Raw genomic sequence first — 24,858 nt, 5'->3', positions numbered from 1 at the left:
TTGCATCTCGCTTTCTCAATGAAAACAACAAGACAAAATGCAAGCTCATCCTCAGTCCTACTGCAATTCCTTTTCGGGGGGGGGGGGGGGGGGGGGCAGGGGGTGGGTTGGTACGTATTAGACGATCATGTAACAACGCAACCTCTTCCTCCTCTCCTCTTCCTCCCCTTCTTCTTTTTCTTTGTAATCTGCTTCCATCAATCCTGACGATTCTTGGAGATTTTACAAATGAGTGTGACAAAAAAAAAAAAAAAAATCTATCAAAATTTCTGATCATTTGGTATATCCAGGAAAGGCAATGAAAACACAGATACAGGCAGAATAGCATAACACATACACTTGTACAAGTATTCTTCATCAGGTAGCTAGCTAGCATATTTGGAAAATTTTCACCAGCCGGAGATGACGATACACTGCACAGGATGTAATTCAGCCAGTGGCAAGTAAAAAATACCTGGATGTTACCAAAAGCAAGCGTATCATTTGCATAGACAGTGAAATGATATATGCTGAACACAGAAGAAGAAGAAGAAGAAGAAGAAGAAGAAGAAGAAGAAGAAGAAGAAGAAAGAAAAAAAAAAAAAGAGAGAAAAAAAAACCATGTTAACCGCACCTGTGTCACTTCAGTGTTGGAAGAATACCAATCAAGGAAAGCTGTACATAATGCAGTACCTCTTTCCTATAAAATATCCATGCATACAAATAACCAATAGTAGATATCGTATGGAAAGACATTGGTATGCATTCACATGCAATGCTGTACATGTACATTGTATACAAGGTACGGCAGGAAAAAAAATATGAGAAAGTGACTTCCAAGTCCAGTGACCTTTCTGCTGCTTATTTTTCCTCATCATTTTTTTCCCAAAAGCATACAAAATGATGTTTACTGATTATCAGAGATGGACATCACTGAGTCCCTCTGCTATCAAGCCACAAGCAATTCATTACCAACTCTTACTACAGGGAATAATTTTCCTTCTCGAAATTGAATAGCAATTTTTGTCGATGGACATACATTTTCAACAAAATGGTATACATGTGTACAAGTCGATGTAATGAAACTGCTATGCAAAATACATTTTGTATAGCAGTCATACCAAAATGTATAGCAAATTGCTATGCGATACCAAGAAAATTATTCCCTGCTTACCATATCTCCCACAAATTACAAAATGTGTGTTACAAGTGTAACAGACTATCATTTCCTAACATCCAACATATTGAAGGTGCTAACACTAGTGTTGGAGCAAATCCACAGTATACACTGTATGTATACAATGTAAGAAAGGAAATGTCATAACTTTGGACATAATCTTCGAAATGTTTTCTGGAATCTGTAGAATAGGCCTACATGTACTTTCTTCCATTTGCTGCAAAAGCCAACCAAGCTTTGACTTCTATACGATATATGCATCACATCGTATCCCTGCTGTGTTACACGCAAATACTTGGGTGTCTTTCAGAGGTCATATACCTTGTATCTTTAAGTGCTCAGTTCAAGTTCAGAGTCCATTCAGGCTATTGTCAATTGACGAAGTGTGAATACTGAATCACAGTTGGTTGGTCTGAATGAAGGGTTCATGCTAACACTTTTCTTGTATGTACAAATTATAGGGCGTACATTAGGCTAGTCCCCTTTGACCCCGACTGACCCATGAGAGAATCCCTGCAAAAATGATGTCACCAAACAGGACATTGACCTGCCAACCATGGTTTTGATAAGACACAGGTTTGTCACTATCATCAATTTCATCAGATGATTTCATAGTTGTCAGCTGCTTCTAAATAAGGCAACTTAGTGGTTCCCACAAAACTATAACATAGGCTAATATAATAAACTATAGTAATAATAAACTACAGTACAATGTAATTCCTTAGTGGGCATCATGTTCTGTTGCCTGAATACTTCCATAAAACTGACATCAAGAATAAATTACCTCTAACAAAAATTGTGTTTTTCTTTTATAAACTGCCTACTACATGTAACTGTAAAGACAGAATTCAATTCTAAATATTTTTGTCTACCAATGTAAAGTTTGAATTGCACTTCCTTTTTCTGTCATTGATTGATACAAGATATGTTTACATTCTTTGGGAAGGTGCTCACTGTTAGATTTTCACTTGGTAACCTTATTTTCTTTCTTTCTTTCTTTTTACCCCACTACTTTAATGCATCAATCCTCCATAAAGTCAAATTTCCAGAGGTCATTTCATGTACTGCAATTTTACCTATTTCAATGCTGCCCACAAGAGCTTAAGAGAAACCCTTTTTTCAGAGTGACAATAAACTTAAAAAAGCAAAATTCCATCCTGATATTATGTTGCTTTATATGGAAACAGAAAAAGAAGAATTTAAAGTAAATCCACAAAAATTTGGAAACAACAACAATTTGGAATCCACAAAAAAAAAATTATCTCTTAATGTACAGCAATGAGACAAAATGGCAACACTTGTGTGATAATGTTGAGTAGCTCTCCACTCGTTTTTTAGACAAAATTTCACTAATTTTACTAATTTTTTTTTATATTAGTGCACAGACAGAACTTATTCGCTGAGAACACAGAAAAACATATGTTGATTATGTACCAAACACAGGAATGAAAAACAACAAAAACTTTTTCAGGATAAAAATTCAAATTGGTAATCTTTTGTGTACAGCTAGAAGGGAGAGCTGCTCAACACCTAGATCACAAAGTCTTGTAAATACCTTTCTCTCTAAGCTGTAAACAGATCATATCTTTTTTGTAAATTTGATATTTTTCCCTAAAAATTTTCTTTGATCTTCTTCTCAGACATGTCGGTTTCCGATACAGCAACACAAAATCAGGATGGAAATTCCCTTTAAATATTGGCCTTTACCTAATCATAATCCAGTCTGGTCATTTCTGCACATTATATCCTGTTAGTGTAACTCGATATACAAAACAAGGGTGACTGATTGACACTACATGTCTTCAATCTCATCTGCACTAGTTTACAAAGTCACAAATGTGTTGTTCAGGGGCCCTCGAGATGTGGAAGTCGTTCACTGTTCAGCAGTTTACTGATTATCATACTGGGATACAAGCATGATGAGAGCAATAATCATAAGTCTAACTCAAAAGGAAACCATTCGCAGCATCTCCCCACAAAAACAATCTCTTTTACATTCTGAGAATCTTGTTTAGAAATACAATGCATGCTAGAGAAGTCACCCCCTCAACCACTCAAATCTTTAAACCGATTCGCCATCACTAAGTGGAAACAATTCATGTTGAATCACTCCCGAGGATAACACAGGAATTGCCTTAGTTAGGTGCACAATACATGATCATATCAGGCAAAAATAGGGGCAATCCGCGTCAGACTGACTAAACACAGGGGATACAAGGTATACGGGCAGTCATTGTACGTACACTTGTGCACAGTTTACATGCCTCCTCAATAGGGTGCAGCATGGTTGGCTATGCCATTGAACGCCACTGTACACACAAACACACACACTCAGGCATTCCTAGTCTCGCCCAAAGTCAGTGTATTATCCTGGCATGTGGCTTGTATTACAAGTGCCAACCAGCTCTACATTGTATCCCTACCTCTGTACTGCACTCAGCACAGTGTGTGTGTGTATGTGTCTGCAAGAGTGTGTGTATTTGTGTGTGAACACTTGGGTCTCTCTCCACAAGAATGAATACAAGAAAGTTGTGTGTGTTTGTGTGTACAGTGTGTCTCACACGCTACAACCACACAAAGAAGGTACCAGGATACTTTACAATTTGTAATGTACAGAGGGGCTGCAGCGCTTGCTACAACACACATTGCTTTGTCTGCCTACAGCCAGGCGGAGAGTAGTGTGGGGAGAGAATAGCAGTTTGTATTGGCAAAGAATACATGGACATGTGTAATGATTTCGCGATGCAATCATCACACTGTTCCATTTTCGAACCAAACTGTTCGGCGGTAATAGACAATATGATTTTATCCCTGGCCTGCGCAACCTGTAGAGTGTAAAGAGCGTTGGCTTTATGGCTTCCTTCTTCGCATTACTTGTAATGCCATATTTGTGTACTGCGGAGTTTATTTCTCAATTGTGTTACGCACTCTTTTCATCACATCTTGCCTCAAAAAAATTCCTCCTTTCTACAAAATTACATGCTAATCACAAGATTTCTTCTTACATCTGTATGTAGTTATCTTTTCTGCTCTTTAGTTTGCTACCTCACCTCAGGAAATTTTCTACCTCAGCAAAACTGATAAAAGTGAATTCTTTGAAAATGCCACTTTGATTTTGCCAAAGGATGGTTATGGCACTGTTTACACCAAATCAAAAATACCTAAAATATAATGCTTCAGGACACCATGGTAACATCCATATAAAGAAAACACACGGAAGAAACGTGTAGAGGAAGGGATCTCTCCACCAGTTACAGTTCTACCTTACTTTCTAGCACTTCTAGCTTCATTATGTAAACAAAGTAGATATAGATGCTTTCACATATAGAAGAAAAGATAAAAATCCAGAGTATAATACAATGTACACAAACATTTGTCATACACAATACATCCTCAGGACACATTGTGCGGTACCGCTGCCAATGTTTCGGTTCTTAAATAAATGAAAGTTCTCTAATGTCTGCCACGAAACCCCGGATAATTGATATCTGGAACGGAATGGCGCACAAACAAAAAAGAGGCGGAGATCATGACCTTTGCATGGAGCACAAACGCGATGACAATTTATGAAACCTTGTAGGAGGCTAAGGTAAAAGATTTTACATTGTGTTTGCTGAATGATATTCTTCAGACGCTGCACTCCTTAAAATTGTGCAATAAAGATGTTCTACCTCACAACAATCCTCCTTTTTTTTTTGGCATGTCTGTGATGAAGTCACCTTTCATTAAAAAAAAATGCAGGGATATTTTGATTGCTATCATGATAGAGTATACTTAACACTACAACTTGCATGTTTCATTTTTTCACCCTTTCATCATTCAAACACTGTGTTCTGAAGCTGAAATGTGAAGGCCACTGGGCAAGTGAATGATGATCAGCGAACCTGACTTGTATAATCACGGTGCATATTTGCATGCAAATTCACCTATTGGCATGTGTGGTCTTTGGTGTTTCAGCAAAGACATTCACTGGTAGTAATTTTGCTTCGATTGTGTCACTTAACATAAACCAGTCCATGGCTGAATTAATGCAGACCAAATGTCGAAACAGAAGAATTCTGTTAAAGTATGGTGAATAAGAAAAAAATGTCGGTATTCATAAACAAAGTGATTTATATATTTCTGCAAAGCTTAAAGGAGACCTCCGGATGATTTTCAGATTTTTACATGTAAACAACTATAAATTAGTTATACTGAGGACAGAGTTTCAGAATTTGTGATAATTGGGATAAAGAATAAGAATATTTTCAAAATTTAGAACAAATTGCAATGAACAAGGATGATGACATGGCAGAGTCACCATAAGAATGCATGAGTTGGGGCTCAAGGAAACAGAACAAAAGAAGAAGGCATGCATAGATTATACACAGGTGAACTCGCAAGCAAGCGCTATTGTAATGGAATTACACTGCTAAATTACTGAAATATGTGAACCTCCTATGTCATCATCCTTGTTCAGTGTAATTTGTTTAAGTTTTTTCAAAGTATTGTTTCTCTGCTCAAGAACCACAATAAATTTCACAAATCTATACATCGAGTTGTCAATTTATGTACTACATGATGTGAAATTATTAAAATCGTCTGGAATGTCCCTTTAAGTCTCTAGGAATATGAATAGTTAACTTTCAGAAGGTGAAAATGTCTTTAGAACGATTGAGAGATGGTGTTTTGAGGCCCTTTTTAGACCACCTGAACCCGATCTGATGGCGAAATTTTGGTGACCAAAATTATGACGTCATGACATGGACGAATCAGCCCTGCGCTATCTGATGTGATACGCTACCGCTAGCTAACTTTGCACCTAAGCTACACTCTGTATCACGCCGCCGCGCGCGCCGTGGTTCGCATTCAAAGCGTGAATTCCACATGATGGCCTGAGTGCACCGAGGTATCTGTATGTGTCTTGTTTACTCTATCAAGCAAAAGTGAGTTATAATTTCACTTATTGAATCCATCTTCCTTCGAATTACCATGAAGTATACCTTTTTAAATTTCTACTTGTGCTTTCGCGCCTCAGTCTCTACTCTTAAACAGCTTATAGTAACCGTTTAATAGGCCTAGTTAGTACAGTAGTAGAGCCTAACGTTACGGTAGAACAAGAACTCTGACCTAGCTAACGTAAGGATCTACGTAGTGGAGTAGCCTATGTAGGGTTGGACCTACTACTCATCGACCGCCTAATGTTTATTTGCTTGATAAGAATATTTAACACTGAAATTCACGTAAAAAACTTGACCTACATGATTGAGAAAATCCAGCTCTATCAAATGCCGTTGCTCCCTTTTCGATTTGAAGTTTCAGTGCAAAAATGTCGCCGACGAACTAGCGTGGCCTCGTTTCAGCTCCCCGCGGTAAATCGCGTTATCAGGATCGACCGCTGTTTTTTGCATCAATTGACAATGCACGCAAACCGAGTTGTATTGAACACCGTGTTGTAGAAAACGTCAACGAAGCTTTTTAGGAACTTCCATAGACATTACATTGTGCTGTCATTACGATTCGGTGAAAATATTCATTTGAAATTTTGTCCTTGATTAAAACCATTAATGAACAGTGAATTATCGCGTTTTCCCACACCATCCTCATCTACATTCAAAGCCGATCCATTTTTATGTGCTTTGCGCGCAGACGAAGTGCGTACTAAGTGTTCAGTGCGCGAATTATACGCGGTCGGTTTAAAAGAATGTGGTCGATATGTAGTAGGGCTACCATACACACCAAACTAGCTCTCCGGCGGGGACTCGGCGGTTCACTACTGACGTTGCTTCAGACTATATTATTAGTATTATTATGGCTATTATTTATTTATTTATTTATTTATTTATTTATTCATTCATCTCTTCTTTTTTTTAAAATAATGGTACATTTTACCCTGCTGTTTCTGTCGATAAAGCAGATGCGACTAAAGACAGGCACGGTACAGTATTGTATTGCATCCGCTCACAAAGAACTACATGCTTTATGAATGGCGGACTCGATGTAGAGCTAGCTAGCGCTGCACACTCGATCGTAAAGGGTACGTTCGTCCATGTCATGGCGTCATATTTTAGGGCCCCGAAAAAGACGGCCGTTCTGGAGCGAAAATCGGTGAAGTAAATCAGTCAGTTTTAACTCGCGATTTTTCAGTGGTACGAATATATTTTAAAAAGTCACATAAAAAATCTGTTTTAACAGACATTTCCCTCTGCTTTGACACCTTCTTTTGTATGATTTTCTTGATTTTAATGTCTCGTTCACCATCCTTTAATTTCTTGCATTCCATGTTTACTGTATTTAAAAAAAAATACAACTAGAAATCTTGTCATGCCATTCAAAGTGTCAATGTCTAGTATTTGTATGCATCTCTGTCACCACTGTTAGATGGCCAATTTCATCATACTTATCCCTTTAGCTTGAAAAATATATAAAATATTCAATACAAATAGAAAGTTTTGCATGTCATGATTGACTCCCCCCTTCCCATGTATGTAACATTTGACTATTCCCCCCCCCCTTTTTTTTTTCCAGAATTGTGTGAGTGTCAACGCACTGATCATCTCAGCCTCAGTCAACTTTCACTCACTGGAAACCCATTCTCTGGAAAATATCTGGGCCATTTTCATGCAGGTCCAAAAATGTAGTTGCTATGCTGAATTACGATTTTCTAATTTTACTGATAGATATCAAAGAAATAACATTCAAGTTTCAGCACACTGGTTTGTACGGGAAGATGCCATGATCACACATTGTGTTCTCTGGAGTTGGAAACCAATGATCAGGGACAGTTTGGCAAAGTTCTACCACTTGCAGGCTATGTGCCGAAACTTATCAAAATTGGAATCTGCCTCGCCTTTTTACCCACACTCATGAACAACAGAGAAAAGACTTTGCTTTGCATTCTGACTGTATTCTTTCCAGTTCAAATAATGATGATAATCTAGTCATAATGAAAAAGTAACATTTGGACTCAAGTCTGCAAACTTGGCATTTAGAAGTGCAGAGTGCCTACAGCTGTACAACTAATAGGATAAACTGTTGCAGAACATGCATTACAATGGAAAAATAGAACTGCATCTCTTCGTGCAATGTGAGTTACGTTGTTTACAAGAGCCGACATCTCCCTGCAAAGACATAATTACGTGTCCTAGATTACACAGCCTTTAGCCTGAACACACTGTACCAATATGTGCATAAACCGTGAGAAAATTATTTTGCCAGACTGTTTGAAACTAGCACTGCGGGTGATACTGACTGTAGACAAAAGATACAATGTGTTCGTCTCAATTTTTTAAAGGTTGGCTACAATATTTACATGCATCTCTTTTTCATGCTAAATGGTAATCTAATATACTGATCATTAAGGAGCACGCAGTTAGCAGGAAATTTACCTTCCACAAGAAACTTCTGCTAATGAATCTATAGAAACTAAGAGTTATGGGGGAAAAAGAGTCTGAAGTTGGGTATGACAATTCAACTGTCACAGGGAATTTGACCGGTTTTGAAACTCTTCAAAATGTGGCCTCCATTAGCATCACTGCACAAATTAAATGAATTCAGCACAACATTCATCACACAAACAAAAACAAGAAAAGAAAATAAGACAGATAGCCAACTCATTCCATAAGAGGGGCAGTTCCCATCATCTATTGTACATTCAGCATGGACACCTTGTTTTGGTCCCATTTCACACGACTTCAAATTGACATTTTGTCTGGTAGTCTTTCCCTTTAGTAATCAAGATTTTGAATATAATGAGGTTACCAAATATTCATGATGGGATATACTGTAAAAGTGGATATTCTCACGCGACTAATTTTTCACGCTTGGCCGGGTGAGAAGAGTTTAGTGTGTTTTTAATTCCGCGGAATCACGACATCAACTACTGGATCATATGGCATGCAAAAATATTTGCGTGCTTTTATTTTCACGCTAGGTTTTGATTGCGCGAAATGCGCGAAAATTTCAATACCACGAAAATTTCCATTTTTACAGTACTAGTATTATGTTGCCCATGCTGGAAGACACCACTTTAAAATTTGCATAATGAATCAATCACGGGTAGCTTTTCTGCAGTCTTTTTCCAAAAATCGTACAAGAAGCAATCACATACATGTGACTTTTAATACAATTGAATGTACATGTACAAGTGTATTACAAGGTAAATTGCAGGCCCATGCCCTTCCAGTTCACCCGAGTGTTCACGATATAGTAGCAATTGCTTGCAATGGGAATGTTTTATCCACTGCAAATGTCGAGTTTTTTTTTGTTGCTTTGAGAGGGACCATTCCACAAAAGGTCTGCTTTTCTAAGGTCTTTTTGTCTTTACTCTTTTCACTCTCGTATGTCTAAAATGTCAAAATTGTTGTGCTGTTGGAATGAGGATGGAATAAATTGAATTGAATGTGTTCATCATGCAAACATATCTCCGATGTATATGCAAAAGGGTTTCTGTACACTGTACATTACAAGACAACATACTGACATACTCGAGTTACAAGTTACAAGTAAGCAAGTTCAACCTACACTACATTGTGATGTACAAAACTCATTTGTTCCCCAAGCAAAACTAAATCTATAAGTTGTCTGCAGTTTCAGGCATGGCAGAGTGTATTTTACCTACACAGATTTGTGGCTACAGTATGACAATCTACTGAAATTCTACAAATGATAATAAAAGTTGATTGCAATAGCAGACTACATGTACACTTGTCTTGTAGGTACAGAATGTTTTCGTTCACACATTTTTATGCATACAGTGATGGCAGTGTATGGTACTTTGATAGAAATCATGTACCGGTACTGTAAAACATATTTTAGCAGCATGAAATTTGCGCAAAATGGAGCTGACGGCCTTTTTCACAGCATGAAATTTTCGCGAAATGCCTCTTGCCTTCAATGCATATAGTGTAGACAAGAGCCTTCATGTGCATTTTAATTTCGCAATTCTTGGCTCTCGCGAAATTCACGTAATTAAAATGCACGCGAACATACATCGTTTTACAGTAACTTCTGTAGAGGACTACGAAATGAATGCCATTGCATAATGACTGTATCCATCCACAGTGCAACCCATGCCTCATATTCATACATTTGTATGTAGTGCGATTTATTCCATGCAGTTTGCAATCAGATACAGAGGGAGAAACTGTAGCACTATCAATGTTTAAAAGAATTTTTTTAAAACTGACATTTTCCTGTATAATTTCAAACCAAATCAGTGAGGCAACAAGCAGGCTCGTTAACAGCTTTGAAGTATTCTGGGGGCTTAAATGGTGTATTTTTGGTGGGGAAAAATAAAGTACAGTATTTTTACCGTTCATGCAATAGACATGTGTATACAACTTGGGAAGAACAGTATTTTTCATTAAACATGCAGTAGTTGCTTTGTTGGTTTTTTTTTTTTTTTTTGTTTGTTTGTTTTGTTTTGTTTTTTTGGGGGGAGGGGAAATTCTGGAAAAAAAAGGTAACAGTTGGCATCTCTGGACATGGAACAAAAATAACTGAGCCTCTTATTATGCCATATCATTACACTCCAGTACTGACTACACCTAACCCTGGGGTGCTCCATTGTCTACACTGTGGGAACACCCTGAATAAATAGCAGCCTTGGTACTTGCGTAGGCGAGAAAAAAAAAATTAGGCACCTCTAAAAGTGCCTTATTTCACCAGCAACAGGCCAGCATTTATACTATATAAATATTTATTGCTAACTAATACCTCACACTAAACTTGCACATATCCAGACTGGTCCCATGGTCTTGGAAAGACATTTTTCTTAGTTGTAGCACATGCGCATACATGCAAGTTCCACATCACTTATTTTACAAAATTGCAGTGTAAAGATTTTGTGGCGGTGTACATTGTAATAGATTAACTGAATCAAGAAAGATCATCAATTTGGACAGTACATATGCCTACATGTATTTGAGGAACCAAATTTTACCCCTGGTGAGTTATAAATAATTGATCTACATCTACATGTATAGACCTACAGTGTACATATTCAAATTTAAATAATTCATATGTATAGACCTACAGTGTACATATTCAAATTTAAATAATTCAATCTTTCATGCTTAATTTCATGTCAAAGTAACACCACCTATGAGATTCTCAAATGCAAACCTTTGCAGCCTGAACACTTTGCATTCCAGCTGGTCGTGGTTAGACTACACAATTACCAATTTGGTAATTTGGTAGCTGAATGGCACATGATAAACAAATGTAGGCCTACAGTCTGTATAGGCCCTATATTTTTATATCAATGAAATCAGGTACATAGACTGACACTGTGCGAATCTATGCCATCAACTGGCAATAATTTCATGTGAATTACATTTACAGAGTCCTTCCACTAAAATTTGAAACTTAAAGGACAAGTTCACCTTCATAAACATAAGGATTGAGAGAATGCAGCAATGTTAGTAGAACACATAAGTGAAAGTTTGAGGAAAATTGGACAATCCATGCAAAAGTTATGAATTCTTAAAAATTTTGTGTTGGAACCGCTGGATGAGGAGACTACTAAGGCTTGTGATGTCATATGAGTACAACAGTATAAAGAAAATTTAAAGAAAAATCAACATATTTTCACTTTCTTCGCATAATAAAAGAGCACTTGACTTGCCTCTTTCTAAAAGCAATGGGAATAACATTACCCATAACATATGTCAGTAACGAGTCAAGGGAATAGTATGTGTGATTTTTTCAAAAGATGAAATTTTGTGAAATTCTCTTTATATGTTCCTATATTGTTGTACGCATGTGATATCATACACTGCAGTAGTCTTCTCATCCAGCGGTGACTGCACAAAAACTTCAAAAATTCATAACTTTTGAACGGATTGTCCGATTTTCCTCAAACTTTCAATGATGTGTTCTACTAATATTGCTACATTCTCTCAATCCTTATGGAGAAGGTGAACTTGTCCTTTAAAAACAAAAAATACAAACTTTTTTAAAAAAAGAAAGAGAGTAAATACACCAGCAAGCATGAGGCTTAATTCCTGCCAGGATAATTGGGCCCCAAATGATTTGTCTGACCTCTGCTGGCCACGAGCTAAAGCAGCACTGAAGCTTGACTTTCTTCCAGGTCAAATATCTAGGCTCTCCAAATGCAGTGCCATAATAAATGGGTGGAGAGTTTGACTATAGGAAGGGGGGGGGGGGTGGGGATCATCACCTGAAGAAAGACCTCATTTTAGTGTCCTCTGCTGTTTTTATCAAATTTTGTAGCAACCATCACATCTCAAGCACTGAGCAGCCCAAATACATGTTGTATAACAATACAGCAATGCAATCATAGTAGTCCTACCAACAAAAACACACACAAAAGTAACCTATAAATCATGTATCTACCAAATACATACTTTTGTAAATATGTGCATAGATACAGTATCATGTTCAATTTATGTGTAGATCGACACCATGTTTCACTAAACTTTATGTTCATATTGGGAGGAAACAACCAGAAAATAAAAAAAGCAAGAAATTTCTTGCAATTGCAGAACTAAATCAACAAATCATTACTGCTCAAACATTGACAATGTATTATGCTGCATCACATGTTGTGACGACAGAGCATGTACATTGTACAAAAGAGATTCATTCTTTGATTGGTACTGCTATTCAGACAAGACTACAGCATAGCCTGAGATCCTTGACATTCCTACAGGCTACATGTACAATTTATTGACTGAATGTACACATATGAGTACCAGGTATGAACTACACGTACTGTGACAAGTTGGATGAACAGTTCTCAGGACACTGCATAACTGTATGTGTCATACATTGTACATAGATTAGGCCAAAAAAAAAAAAAAAAATTGTTGCATTGGCGTAACATGAGATTTTCAAATAGGGTCGGTCGGGCGGATTTTTTTTTTTTTTTTTTGCTACCTGCATTTTACGTGTAAAACTCGTGCTCAGCTCAGTAAACAGTTACAACTGCTGCACCGAATGTGCTGTGTTCATCTATTCTACAAATCATTTATGAGGCCGATATTACTGGAATTATACCCCTTCACAGAATTCAAAGATGTTGAAATCCCTATCCTGAATGTTTTCACTTCATATTTTACTATTTTGACTTAGATAAGATAGATGCAAATTGACCCATATGTACGATCTTTTCATCGCACACGGCGATCTCCATTACAGTCCCACATATACAAATTCGTGTAAGTTCTCCACACAAGAAACCTATGGCAAAACTGTGCACAATACATCGCAGTCTGAATGCTACGTATACACTGAATAAATCTTGTTAGAGTACATGTCCGTGTTGGAAACAGATGACGTACTGATCAAGGAAGGCTTATGCAAGGCGCTAGATCTCTCCCTCGTACATCCGATATCCCCAGAGCTGTTTCCACTTCCGGGTTTGTGCGATCGCGATCGCAATCAACAAGATATTTGATATCGATAGCAAAAAAAAAATAATAAAAAAACATGGGGTCGGCGGAATTTTTAGGGTCGGGCGGGTTACGCCAATGCAACAATTTTTTTTTTTTTGGCCTTACTACATTACCTTTTCACTCGTGGATACAGTACATGGACTCACACAGACACTAGTGAAAAAAAAAAAGAGTACAGCACTGTCATATTATACACAGCCTGCATGCTAAATGGTGTATTTATACTTTTCAGAGCAATCCCATTCACATAAAAAAATAGCATGTGAAGTTTCATTGCAAAAACCCCTACTTACGTTTGTACCAATAATATTCCAACATTCTAAAAGATGGTAAAATATCGAGGAAAACTGACTGGCAACTGTCCTGAACATTTATCATGAAATCCTACAACTGTTAGCAACATAAAAGGTATACAATGTACTGTAGGTTGCAATTTACCAAAGCTTGAACTCGTAAAAAAGAACTGGCAAAGACAAGTACAGTTGAACCTCTCGTATCCGGACAAGTCGGGACCGGGGCTCATCCGGATAAGGGATTTGGCCGGATACGGGAGACTCAATGCTTTATACATGTAATACGTACACATGTACTGATGTAGCCCATTGTAGTACCACATGTAGTAATGTGTATACTGCAACCTTTTCATTGTTACACTCAGTAACAGACCCCAAAATAGAGGTGTATGTTAATGTTGGAAGAATATGTAATTCATGTGTGTTTGTGTAGGAGTTCTCAAGGAGTTGCAAATCCCCCTTTCCTCCCGTAATTATAAAAAAAAAAAAAAAAAAAAAATCACGGTGAGATTGCGTCCGTATAATAGAGAGATCCGGATAAAGGGAGGCCGGATAAGAGAGGTTCAACTGTACTGTGGATGATACATTGTACTTCCATGGCATTTGGCACTTTTCATTGTACAGCCCACACTTGTAAATCCAGTGGCAACATTATGGTCTACAATCAAACACTTCTTGCCTGGACCTTATTGCATCAATATGACATGCCATGTTTTTACAATCATCAAAGGCAAGGCTGTGTCATACATTGTACTTGTACACTTTTATCATTTTGCGGGTGGGTCCTGGACACCATACACTAGCTGTAGACATTATCAAATTGGAACAAATTGCACATGTGAATAAAACTCACATGTGTACTCATAGACAAAGAATGGAAATATGCACACTTTTATTTATCTATTTATTTATTTATTAGAATAAGCGTGAACAAAGGCTCTATGTGGTATCTATATGAGTGAGATTAATTACGCAAATTACAAAATAATTTCAATAACTTGCTGTAGCCACAAAAAGGTAGGGGGTGGGGCATACAGTATCTACAGATGAATAATCATATTAGTATTTTCATGCCACCCCCATTTGGCAATCGGTCTCTGATGAACGTACAAGTATTGTTAAGGTCTGCATGGAAGCAGCATTTGCATATTAGAAAAATAAAATAAAATGCTTCTTGAGAAAGTTCTTCTTTTTCAATATCACTATGAATGTATGTGAATTTATCTACAGCTGTATACAGTTGACAAATGGAATAGAAAAATTCATTTCCTACCAGTTTTATCAAATGTGACAAACAATTTATATACACATACATGTACAAGGAATAACCACTGTCATGTAGCTTTCTGATTATGAGTCAAACAAAAAATGTATGTCAGTATGTTCAGACCTGTTCAACTTTGTTATTTTTGTGCATGTGTGCAGTTTTTCCTTTCTGTAAGGTTTGTGCAAAATCACAAGATAATCTGGGTTTTTTTAAAAGATATTTTGAATCTTCATATAATCCATTCAAACAAAGCAAAAAAAAAATGAAGACTATTTTGTGTGCAATGCTCACAATACAGCATGTACATTGCAGATTGTAGTAGTAAAATTGTGAAACGAAAGAAAATATCTAACGATCATCCACATTGCATGTGCACTAGGGAATTCAATAAAAGGATCATTCACTTCTTAACAACTGCCACTTGAATGTTGAACATCGTTTCCTACGGTCACTGCTAATGAAATGAGCAATGCCTGTCACAATGGACAGTTTGCGGTACTTTGATTAATTTAGAAAAATGTGGCTCACTTTCGATGTGTCTGGAATATTTTATGCAAGCACATTGTTCATGCGAGTGCAATGCCACATGAGGGGCATTTAATATCTAATGTGTGATGCATTTTCCCCAGCTGAATCACTCTCAATCAAACAAGGTGAAATTACTGACTACAAGATTCCATACAATGTACCAACACAATACACACAACTCCACCATTATCAGTGATCTGAAACCATGAAGATAAAAAAAAAAACAATCCCTTCATTATACAACAGCAGCCTCCCTGAGCTCGTTTACCAAGTTCATAAAAAAGACAGTGCTAATGACCAACACCCCAAGCCACCCAATTTCCTCTTTGTTGCTGGCTATCTATTGTGGAGGAGAGCCAGGCTATTCTCTTGGAAGAGAGGGGATAGCCCCACTGTGTCAGCCTGAATGGGTCACAGGGGCCTTCTTTGTTATCAATAGACCTTGTTGCCATATTGAATCTTTTGTCAAGCCAGTCTACACATCTGCTATCTGTGTAATCATGTCACACAGGCTCAATGTGGGGGGAGCGAAGAGAGTACCGGTATAATACATGAACATCAGGGCAATATAAGAGTTACAATATCTGAAGTGGTATATAAGGTGAAAGTGTTTTTTTATAAATAGGATGTTGTAAACATGTATGAAAAGCAATACTTCTCAAAGGTGTGGAATGTAGGCTTCAGTAACACGACATTGAAAGTGTCCTTACCACAGAGCAATAGAAACTAATGAATTTTCACTTGTTAGCAAAACATTGTGCTTGTATCAATATCAAATATCAGATAGCAAATATTTTCTGGTCCAGCCACAGAGATTAACATGCATGAAGCTACATACCCGTGTACATTGTGGCCTCTTTCTTCATCTCAAAGCAAAACACAATTCAAACTGAATAATCACAGTATCTATACATTAATGCGTATGATTGAAAAAGGCTGTGTCTACACGTCAAAGTTTTCTTTTCACAGCTCTCTTAAGACATTTGCAATTTGTACATTAATTATTATCTGCTGCAAGCAATATTATTCCCTCACATGTATGATGGAGTTTGCAGATTATTGCTGGCCAAACGGGGTCAACTGCAGGACAAGAGGTCGGTAAATATCATCCTCCCATTTTCTGTGGGTATTTGTGTGTGTGTTTCCAGTGTTATTCGTTCCATGCTCTTTGCGAGAAGTTATAAATGGGACCTTTTTTGTGCGATAGCATTTGTGATTCTCTCATACATGAGACCTCAATCTCGTACTCGTATACCTACTACAAACATGCATCACACCCTCGGCAGAAAGACAAGGTGTGAAGCAATGTTACCCTGAAAATCAAACTTACACAGAGTGTCAATGAAAATTTAAAGTTGGTGCATTTGACGCCGCAATAAAGCATCCTTTCATCAGTGGTGAGGTGAAGCAGTTGAGGACAAGATTCTTTCAATCAACATGTTTATTTTTCAGGGCAGAGAAGCTGAGATTGCAAATTGTGTTCATGTGTTATACAGTAAGTTTCATGTACAAGGAGGAATGGCTTTCACAGTCGTTTCTCAGGAGAACTCATGGATATGTTCTGTTCAACATGGCTCAAAGGTAGAAACTCCTGTACCAGTGAGTCTTGCAACTTAGACAAGACTTTTCCTCACATTCTTGGTCTACATTGATTGTGCATGTGATGATCACTGATTAAAGCCACAACATAATTCTCGGAAGGGCTCAGAATTTTTACCTTCTACCATTTGGAATTTGCTATCAAAAGAGTCTGGGTACCAAGAAACTTGTCTGGCTGATGCAATTTGCCAGGACATTGACTTGTTCTGGAGTAATTTGAGATAAAAAGTGGAAAATAAATTCAATCGCATTCATACAACTTTTATTTCTGAAGTGCCCTTCCCATTCAGTTATGTAGGTAGAACCAGCCCAACATAATTATGTGATGACTGATCGTGCCCTAGCAATCATATTTTCCAACAAGCTGTATGTGATTCACTCTGCTTGGAAGATTTGTGTGTTCTACTGTGGCCCAATTTATCAATTATCGATAAATATAAAATAAAAAATAGAAAAATATAAATATAAAAGAAAATGAACCCCACAACAAAAACATTTTTAATGGCATTTGTGAGGCATACAAACACATGGATCCCTGATTTATCTGAGGAAATTACTCCTGACAAACATAAAAAAGTGAGTCTACTTGTATGTTGTTTAGTGAGTAACAAACTCATCAAAATATTTCTCAATAGCTGCAGTCAAACGATGTGAAACCATACATAGTTTCACTGCCCGGCAATTTGCTTCACATAGTTCGGGCAGTGCGAATGAAAACTTCTTGATAATTTACCGGCAAAACTTCCCACAAAAATTCACGCATGCACTTGGGAAGTTTCCTACTTCTTGTAAAACTACAGTGTATGCATAGTTTTGTGTAGTATGAATGTGCACAGCTGAAACTTTGAGCGCATTATTTTGCACGCTGTTGCACGTCCGTATGTTTGGTATTCAATTGATGTTCAAGGATGGCACCCAGTTTTTCGCCTGTGTGGAGCATGCGTATTACAGACCATGTTATGCATCACTCAAATTTAGGTCTATCACGTGTTGTTTTGTCGGTAGTGTGGTTGCATGCTCAAATTTCTGGAATTTATCAGGAATTAAACTACCGTAAAAGCCGTATATTTAGCGGGTCCAATCTTTTACAAATCGGGACTTCCCAACAATTTCACATGTGGTAAAATTTGCAGTTGCGGAGTGCATTACTGAATGGAGAAATGTATTCACATTCATGTCGGGATGAGAGTAAATATTTTCACGTTTTTATATTCAGGAAAATAAAAACCTTGCAAATATTCGGCGTATACAGTATGCATACTTCCTTGTCGTGTGACTACAGCTAATGTACCATGACCATGGCATCATTTGAATATTCATATGTACCTTTTCAAAGAAATGTTGGTGAAACTTCACTACATACTAGACAAAACTTATAAAGCAGTCTTGTACACTGTAAGTCTCTGCTTATGTTCACTGAGATTCACACATATCATGATTTCATCATGCACCCTACTAAAAAAGAAAAAAAAATCTTGATATTTACAAATTCTTCTGAATAATTCATGAAAAATCATTCTTGGTCTTCATGTACACACTCGTTAAAAAGATGAATGTCTGAGGTAGAAGTGTCACAGCTGTATGACCAAGATTGCTGTTTCAATGTCTCTATTAAGCAATATGAAGCCTCATATGATTTCTTTCCAGTTTTTCACGATGCTGATTTGATTTCTGTGATTTCATTCCAGCAACTCACCCTTGCATGCCATACATGTGTACATGTAGATTGTACATAGGTTTGTTTAGATTTGAAATTTTCCTCTGTCTTTCTCAGTGAACAACAAAACCACTTAAAAAAAAAACAAAAACAAAACAAAACAGCCATCTTGAGTATCGCAAATGATATCTGAAACACCAGCATTCTCTGAGCTATAAAAGAATAGGTAATGATCTCTAAAATATGATGGTGGTAGACTACATTGTACAGTACAATACTCGGGTTGACAGCACTATTCACATAAACGTATGATTATTCATTTGTTTTGAACATAGATTTCCACATATTGAATGTGTCTGCTTGTCTTTTCCTTTGATTTGTAAGAAGGCCAAAACTGTCACTCGACTGCTTTGAAAAATGGAAAGTAACATTTTCTGTAATGTCCTTGTTTACAATGTATACACAGGGCAAAGTAACAGGAAAATCTGTTGAAGTCTATGAAACTAGCAATGCATTTGCACAAACACACCACAAACACTAAATATAACTGTCACATGTGATGTTTCTCTAAATTCTATAGAAATGTGATGAATAGTGTGTGTGTGTGTGTGTGTGTGTGTGAGTGTGTGTGTATGTACTGTTGTGGCAACATTCCAGTGAGACGCATTCACTTACCGGACATACAGCTGTCGAATGACATACGCTATCTGACTGCAGGGTGATGGGAATCCTAAGTTTTCGCACACAAGATCCCACTTGTATTCGTTGGTCACCTGCAAGAGCAACAAAGTATAATATTTGTGATAATGCACCTTTTTCTAAATGATGCTACATGTATTGACAAAATATGTATTTTTTACTAGTTAGTACATGAATCATTCGCTGTTATTACAAACAAAGTGAAAGAGGAAATGTCTTCAGTTGGCAAGGGGTATAACACGATAACCTGCACAAAGTCAGTTTTTGCCCCAAAAGTTGAAATGCACCTACTGAAAATTGTTTACTTCAAACCTTGGAAGCAAGTTATAATGCTTTCCCTTGAATTTAATGAATTCAGCTATGCAAAGAAAATAACATCGCAATCATCACCATTACAAATGCAGGGGAAAAAAATGGCATGTGTTTCTTGAAAGTGACCCATTCTCATTCGTCATCATGCACAGAACATGTTGATATACAGACAAGGGCCAAAGGAGCGGCACAATGTTTCTATGTGTATGTGTGTTGGTGGGGGGGTTAGGGGCAGTGCTCATGGCTGGGTCAAGGGTCAATGTCCAGAATTGCAGGGATCTTACAACAAAAAGCTCCAGTCCCCACCAATCCCTTCTGCCCTCCACTGGCACAGAAGGGGGTGAGTACGAAGGTCTTTGAGTCCTGCCATAAAGTAAAGGAGCATTTACCAGACAAATTACTCTCAGCCCTTTCAAATAAGGTAGAATCTAAAGGTCATCACCCTCATAACTCAGAGCACAATGTCTGTGTATGATCCACAATTATAACAGTGATGTGAAGAAATCAGTTTGGAAAGAAGATGGAGCCTACAGGGTGTATTCCTCTTATCATATTCATTAGACTATCACTGTTGTAATGTATTTTCATCATCTTTTATTATTGTGTTCATTCAATCTCATACTGTATACCGATAAGCTGTTATTTTCGCGAGGGTTTAATTTTCGCGAACTTCGCGAATTGCAGTTGGATCGTGAATTTAACACTTGAAATTGTCTCCATGCGCTTTGTTAATAGAGCATTAACGTAAGCATTGGCGTCGATTCGCGAAAACAACATCTCGCGAAAATGTCTATGACCTCGTCATTCGCGAAAATATCTGTACGCGAAAATAACGGCGTATACAGTATTGTAACAGTGTATTGAACTCAATACAGATAGCAATTATCATGCCAATAAACATGTTGCCTAGCAGAAATTTTAATCAATATAATCTAAGATTATCCTTTTAAACTAATTTGCATATTTTGATAGATTTATCAGCCACGTACATACTCATTTCAGATTTTCATTCATACCATACATGTACATGTAAGTGCATCTTATCTATTGTTGTTTTTACTGTTGGTTGTACATGGTGCTTTATCAACCACATTTCATTCAAGATTTTTGCCAATTACAACAAATGTATATTACCTATTGTGCTTTACTGTTGATTAATATATAATGTAAATAGCAGTTGTACATGTACAATGTATATTGTATTTTCTATTGTGCTTTACTGTTGATTAATATATAATGTAAATAGCAGTTGTACATGTACAATGTATATTGTATTTTTCTTTTCTCAATTCATGTCATTACACTGTACTATAATTTGATTTTCCCCGATACCCTATACTTGGGTGACATGGGAAAATAAAAAAATAAAAAAAACATTGTCACTGTCATTGTCATTGTCATTGTCATATGCAATGCGGTGATGCATGATGTCTGTGACATACAATGTAATGATAAAATCTTCTTCATCCTAGGTATTCATTAGACTATCACTGTTGTAATGTATTTTCATTATCTTTTATCATTGTGTTCATTCAAATTCCAATTTATATTTCAGGTACTACTGTACTCTCCCATCAAATCATATAATGCATTATGAAAAACACTAAATAAAAACAAATAAAAGAAATACTTGCCATTTGCAACTGAATACAAGTTGTATACACTGACACACACAAGCCATTAAGACATTCTGATTGTCATAATCAACTGAAATGTGAACAGAAATATTTCTCCTTCTTACAAATTGGAACACTGATTCAAATTCCATGCAAGCAGAGATCCCAGTATGACATACATCGTACCCTTCATATGTCAAATTATGTTGCATATTTGCATTTGAGCTCAAAACACGGAACAGGAAAAAGCATGGACTGTAGTACTTGTAGTCATGAAACACAGGCACTTTACACGATCATTTTGCTGTTAGAATTTATACGGAAGCTGTTATAACAGTCCAAAGAAACAGTTTGTGATTTAGGCCTACATAAATGTATGTCATCCACAGCTGGCATTTTACAGATTAGGTCATATCCTTGGATTTTCTTGTAATTTTCTGTCACAATTTAGAAAATTACAATAAAATAACATTTTGCGTCATCTTAAAACAAGGAATCTTTGATATTTTTTTCAAGTGTATCATGTATCATTGATTTGAGGTTTTACTGCAACCTTGCAATTCCATTGTCCTATTAAAAATCATAACACTACCGTTCATAATTGTTGGCAGTCCTGAGCAAGTACATACCAATCCCCCATGTGTACTACACGTTCACTGTTTGAAACCATTACGCATGTGCTTTGTAGTAATACATACATTGTACAACTACATGTACTTGCACATGACATCTGGAGATCTGATCAGAAACTTCACTTACTACCGTAAGATTACAACTTTCACTGTCGAAGGCAGGCACTGCAATTAGACTGCAAACATCTGATTTTCCTTTCTACGAGTCCAATGTCCCTTACGCTATACAGCATTCACTGAAGCTCACATACACTTTCTAAGCACTCTTGATAAACAAGAACATGAAATTGATGACTGTCTGTTACAAATTTTGTACTTGAGAGGCAACACACAGTGAAAGTAACATTTCGTGAACAGAGGTTCTAATTCTATGCGGGGATACATTTTGTACCTCTCTGGTTACTTATTACTTGTTGCAGTATCCCAATCACAGCAAGGAAGCTATATCAGGATGCACAGTGTGCCGTGTGCCAATGGAGGTGCAAAAGTAACAAGGTTGTGCATGTCTCTCTTATGTACAATAAAAGCGAGAGTTTGTGCAAGTAAAAACATTGGTCCCTTTCTACAGCATGTGGAACCCAGCAGGAGGTTGCATCTTGTTGATGAAGGGCAGTGCAACCTCTCTGAACATGGCTGGGTTTGGAGTGAGTACCACAGATCCTGGTAAATTATTCCATCGTGATTCCAGGTTCCAGTAGACCTACCAACTTTTAAAAAGCTCAATAAACTAATATAACTAAAGAGACCCAGGCAGGAACAGCAAAGCATTTTCAGCATGATGATAATGACACTTTAACAGAGGCTATTTTGGTATTTTTTAATTCGGTATAAACTACAGTGGTCTATAGGATTATAGCACACAGGTCCATCTTTCAGTGCTCATGGTGCTTCAAAAAGGGAAAGACAAGAACAAAAACAAACAACAAGCAAACATATGCCAAATAAGTCTGGTTACAGTAAAAGTGGATATCTTTGTGTGACTAATTTTTAATGCTTGGCTGGGTAAAAAGAGTTCCACAAGTTTTTAATTCTGCGGAATCAAGACCTCAACTACATATGACAAACAAAAATATTTGAGTGCTTTTATTTTCACGTTAGTTTCTGGTTGCGTGAAATGCGCGAAAATTTCAACACCACAAAAATTTCCACCTTTGTAACGTTAGGGCCCTAACACAATTTTTCTGAACATTTATGGATTGCAGTTTTAGTCCTTTGCGTTGACACAACACTCTGAAGTGTACTCAGATACAACCTGCAAATAGTCTTCACTGCCATACTCTGTTGAAGTGTCTATAAACTAGATTCACTCAGTAAACTCTGCATTTCATCAATTTCAGGCCATCATAACAGTGCCCAGTCCGTGCACAGTGTCAGTGGTTTACTTCTGGTAGACATAGTGATGGTAAACTACTTCAATGCCGCATACGGTGCGGTTCAGTCTCCATGCATTCCGAACAACACAAGGCAAAAAGGCCGACATTGTTAGTGTTACAGTACCACGACTCGTGTACCTACCTTGACAATTCCCCCCAACGATGTCACCTTGGAATACAGCATGTACAAGTCAAGATCCCTGCCCGACACTTTAGGAGTACGAAACATAGCCGGCTGAACACTGCGAGACAAAAGAAACAAGAGCACACACGTGAGAATTTCTCTGAAAAACAATAGTCAGCGAAGAGAATTTCAGCCAGAATGAATGAGGGATGTGTGAGCGAGAGAACGAGACACAAACCATACACAACTTACCCTTTCGTGGCATGATACTGTCGGAGACCGTGGAGAAATGTCTTTTTCTCCCGTTCATAAGTATACGGATCTTTGTCCAGAAACTTAGCCATATTATCCTCCAGCTCTTCCCGTGCACCTTTCGGGAGAATTTCTTGAGCTAGGTCATTTGTTAATGAATTTCCTGCTGCTTTAAGTGGCGCATCGGTTTAAATTTCGGAACAAGAGACCGCTGCGAAAACTACAAACTGAGCTGAAATTGTGGCACACTCGATTGTTCTCACACGATTTCAACGTAATGTGCACAGGTTGAATTCCATTCGATTAGACGACTTTCTTGGCGAAAAACGAGTGATTTCTGCTTCTAAAGCATAGACCGGTAAACGCGCTGATTATTGATACGCCGACTTCCAATATCGAACGAAGGTTTTCGATGAAACGAATCTACTCAAAGTTCAACACCGTCGGAAAAGCGGTCCATGAAATCTCGTACGCTAACAAAAAGCTTCGAGCCGAATGTGGGGAACTCATGCACAGTTCAATTCTCTCGATAGGGGGTACGCGTAATGCCCAATTCCCCATAACCCTTTCCAAGATGGCGGCCTCCATGAGCTTAAGACTGGTAACCCTTTCTATGTAGTGATACTAGTACTGGAGAAAACAGGAAGTTTATCGATTGCGTTATTACAATCTATCACGAGGACTCCTCGGCATGCAAATTTTCCACGTAAGTCGAGATATATATTTGCATTTTCCATAAAGGGAACGTATCAAAACCTTGATCTGCTCAGCCATCGCGCTATATAAATCACTCGTTTTCAAGGTGAAATAGCTTTGCAAGTGAACTTATGAAAAGCCTTGGACACTTCTTAAATGAAACGACCAACTTCCCATAAATCTTCCTATGTTTTAAGGTGAAGACTATTTCGTATTGAAAATATTGAGTTCCCTTCAAGGAAATCGAGATGTATAC

At 37.4% G+C, this 24,858-nt stretch overlaps 1 protein-coding gene across 1 annotated transcript in view; it reads right to left on the bottom strand.

Moving 5' to 3' along the window:
* LOC140228601 (uncharacterized) overlaps nucleotides 1-24,367 on the bottom strand; it is a 57,141-nt gene extending 32,774 nt beyond the window's left edge. Inside the window, exons 1-3 of the mRNA XM_072308831.1 lie at nucleotides 23,907-24,367; nucleotides 23,673-23,772; nucleotides 19,574-19,671 (exon numbers count right to left, since the gene is read on the bottom strand). Coding sequence (XP_072164932.1) covers nucleotides 19,574-19,671; nucleotides 23,673-23,772; nucleotides 23,907-23,998 — 290 coding nt within the window. The 5' untranslated portion in view covers nucleotides 23,999-24,367. The remainder of the gene's footprint in view (nucleotides 1-19,573; nucleotides 19,672-23,672; nucleotides 23,773-23,906) is intronic.
* Nucleotides 24,368-24,858: the final 491 nt, after the last annotated feature.

This window comes from Diadema setosum, chromosome 5, assembly GCF_964275005.1.
Source record: "Diadema setosum chromosome 5, eeDiaSeto1, whole genome shotgun sequence".
Classification (NCBI taxonomy): Eukaryota; Metazoa; Echinodermata; class Echinoidea; order Diadematoida; family Diadematidae; genus Diadema; species Diadema setosum.
Note: the sequence above shows the minus strand (reverse complement) of the source record. Positions and strands in the feature narration are given on the sequence as shown.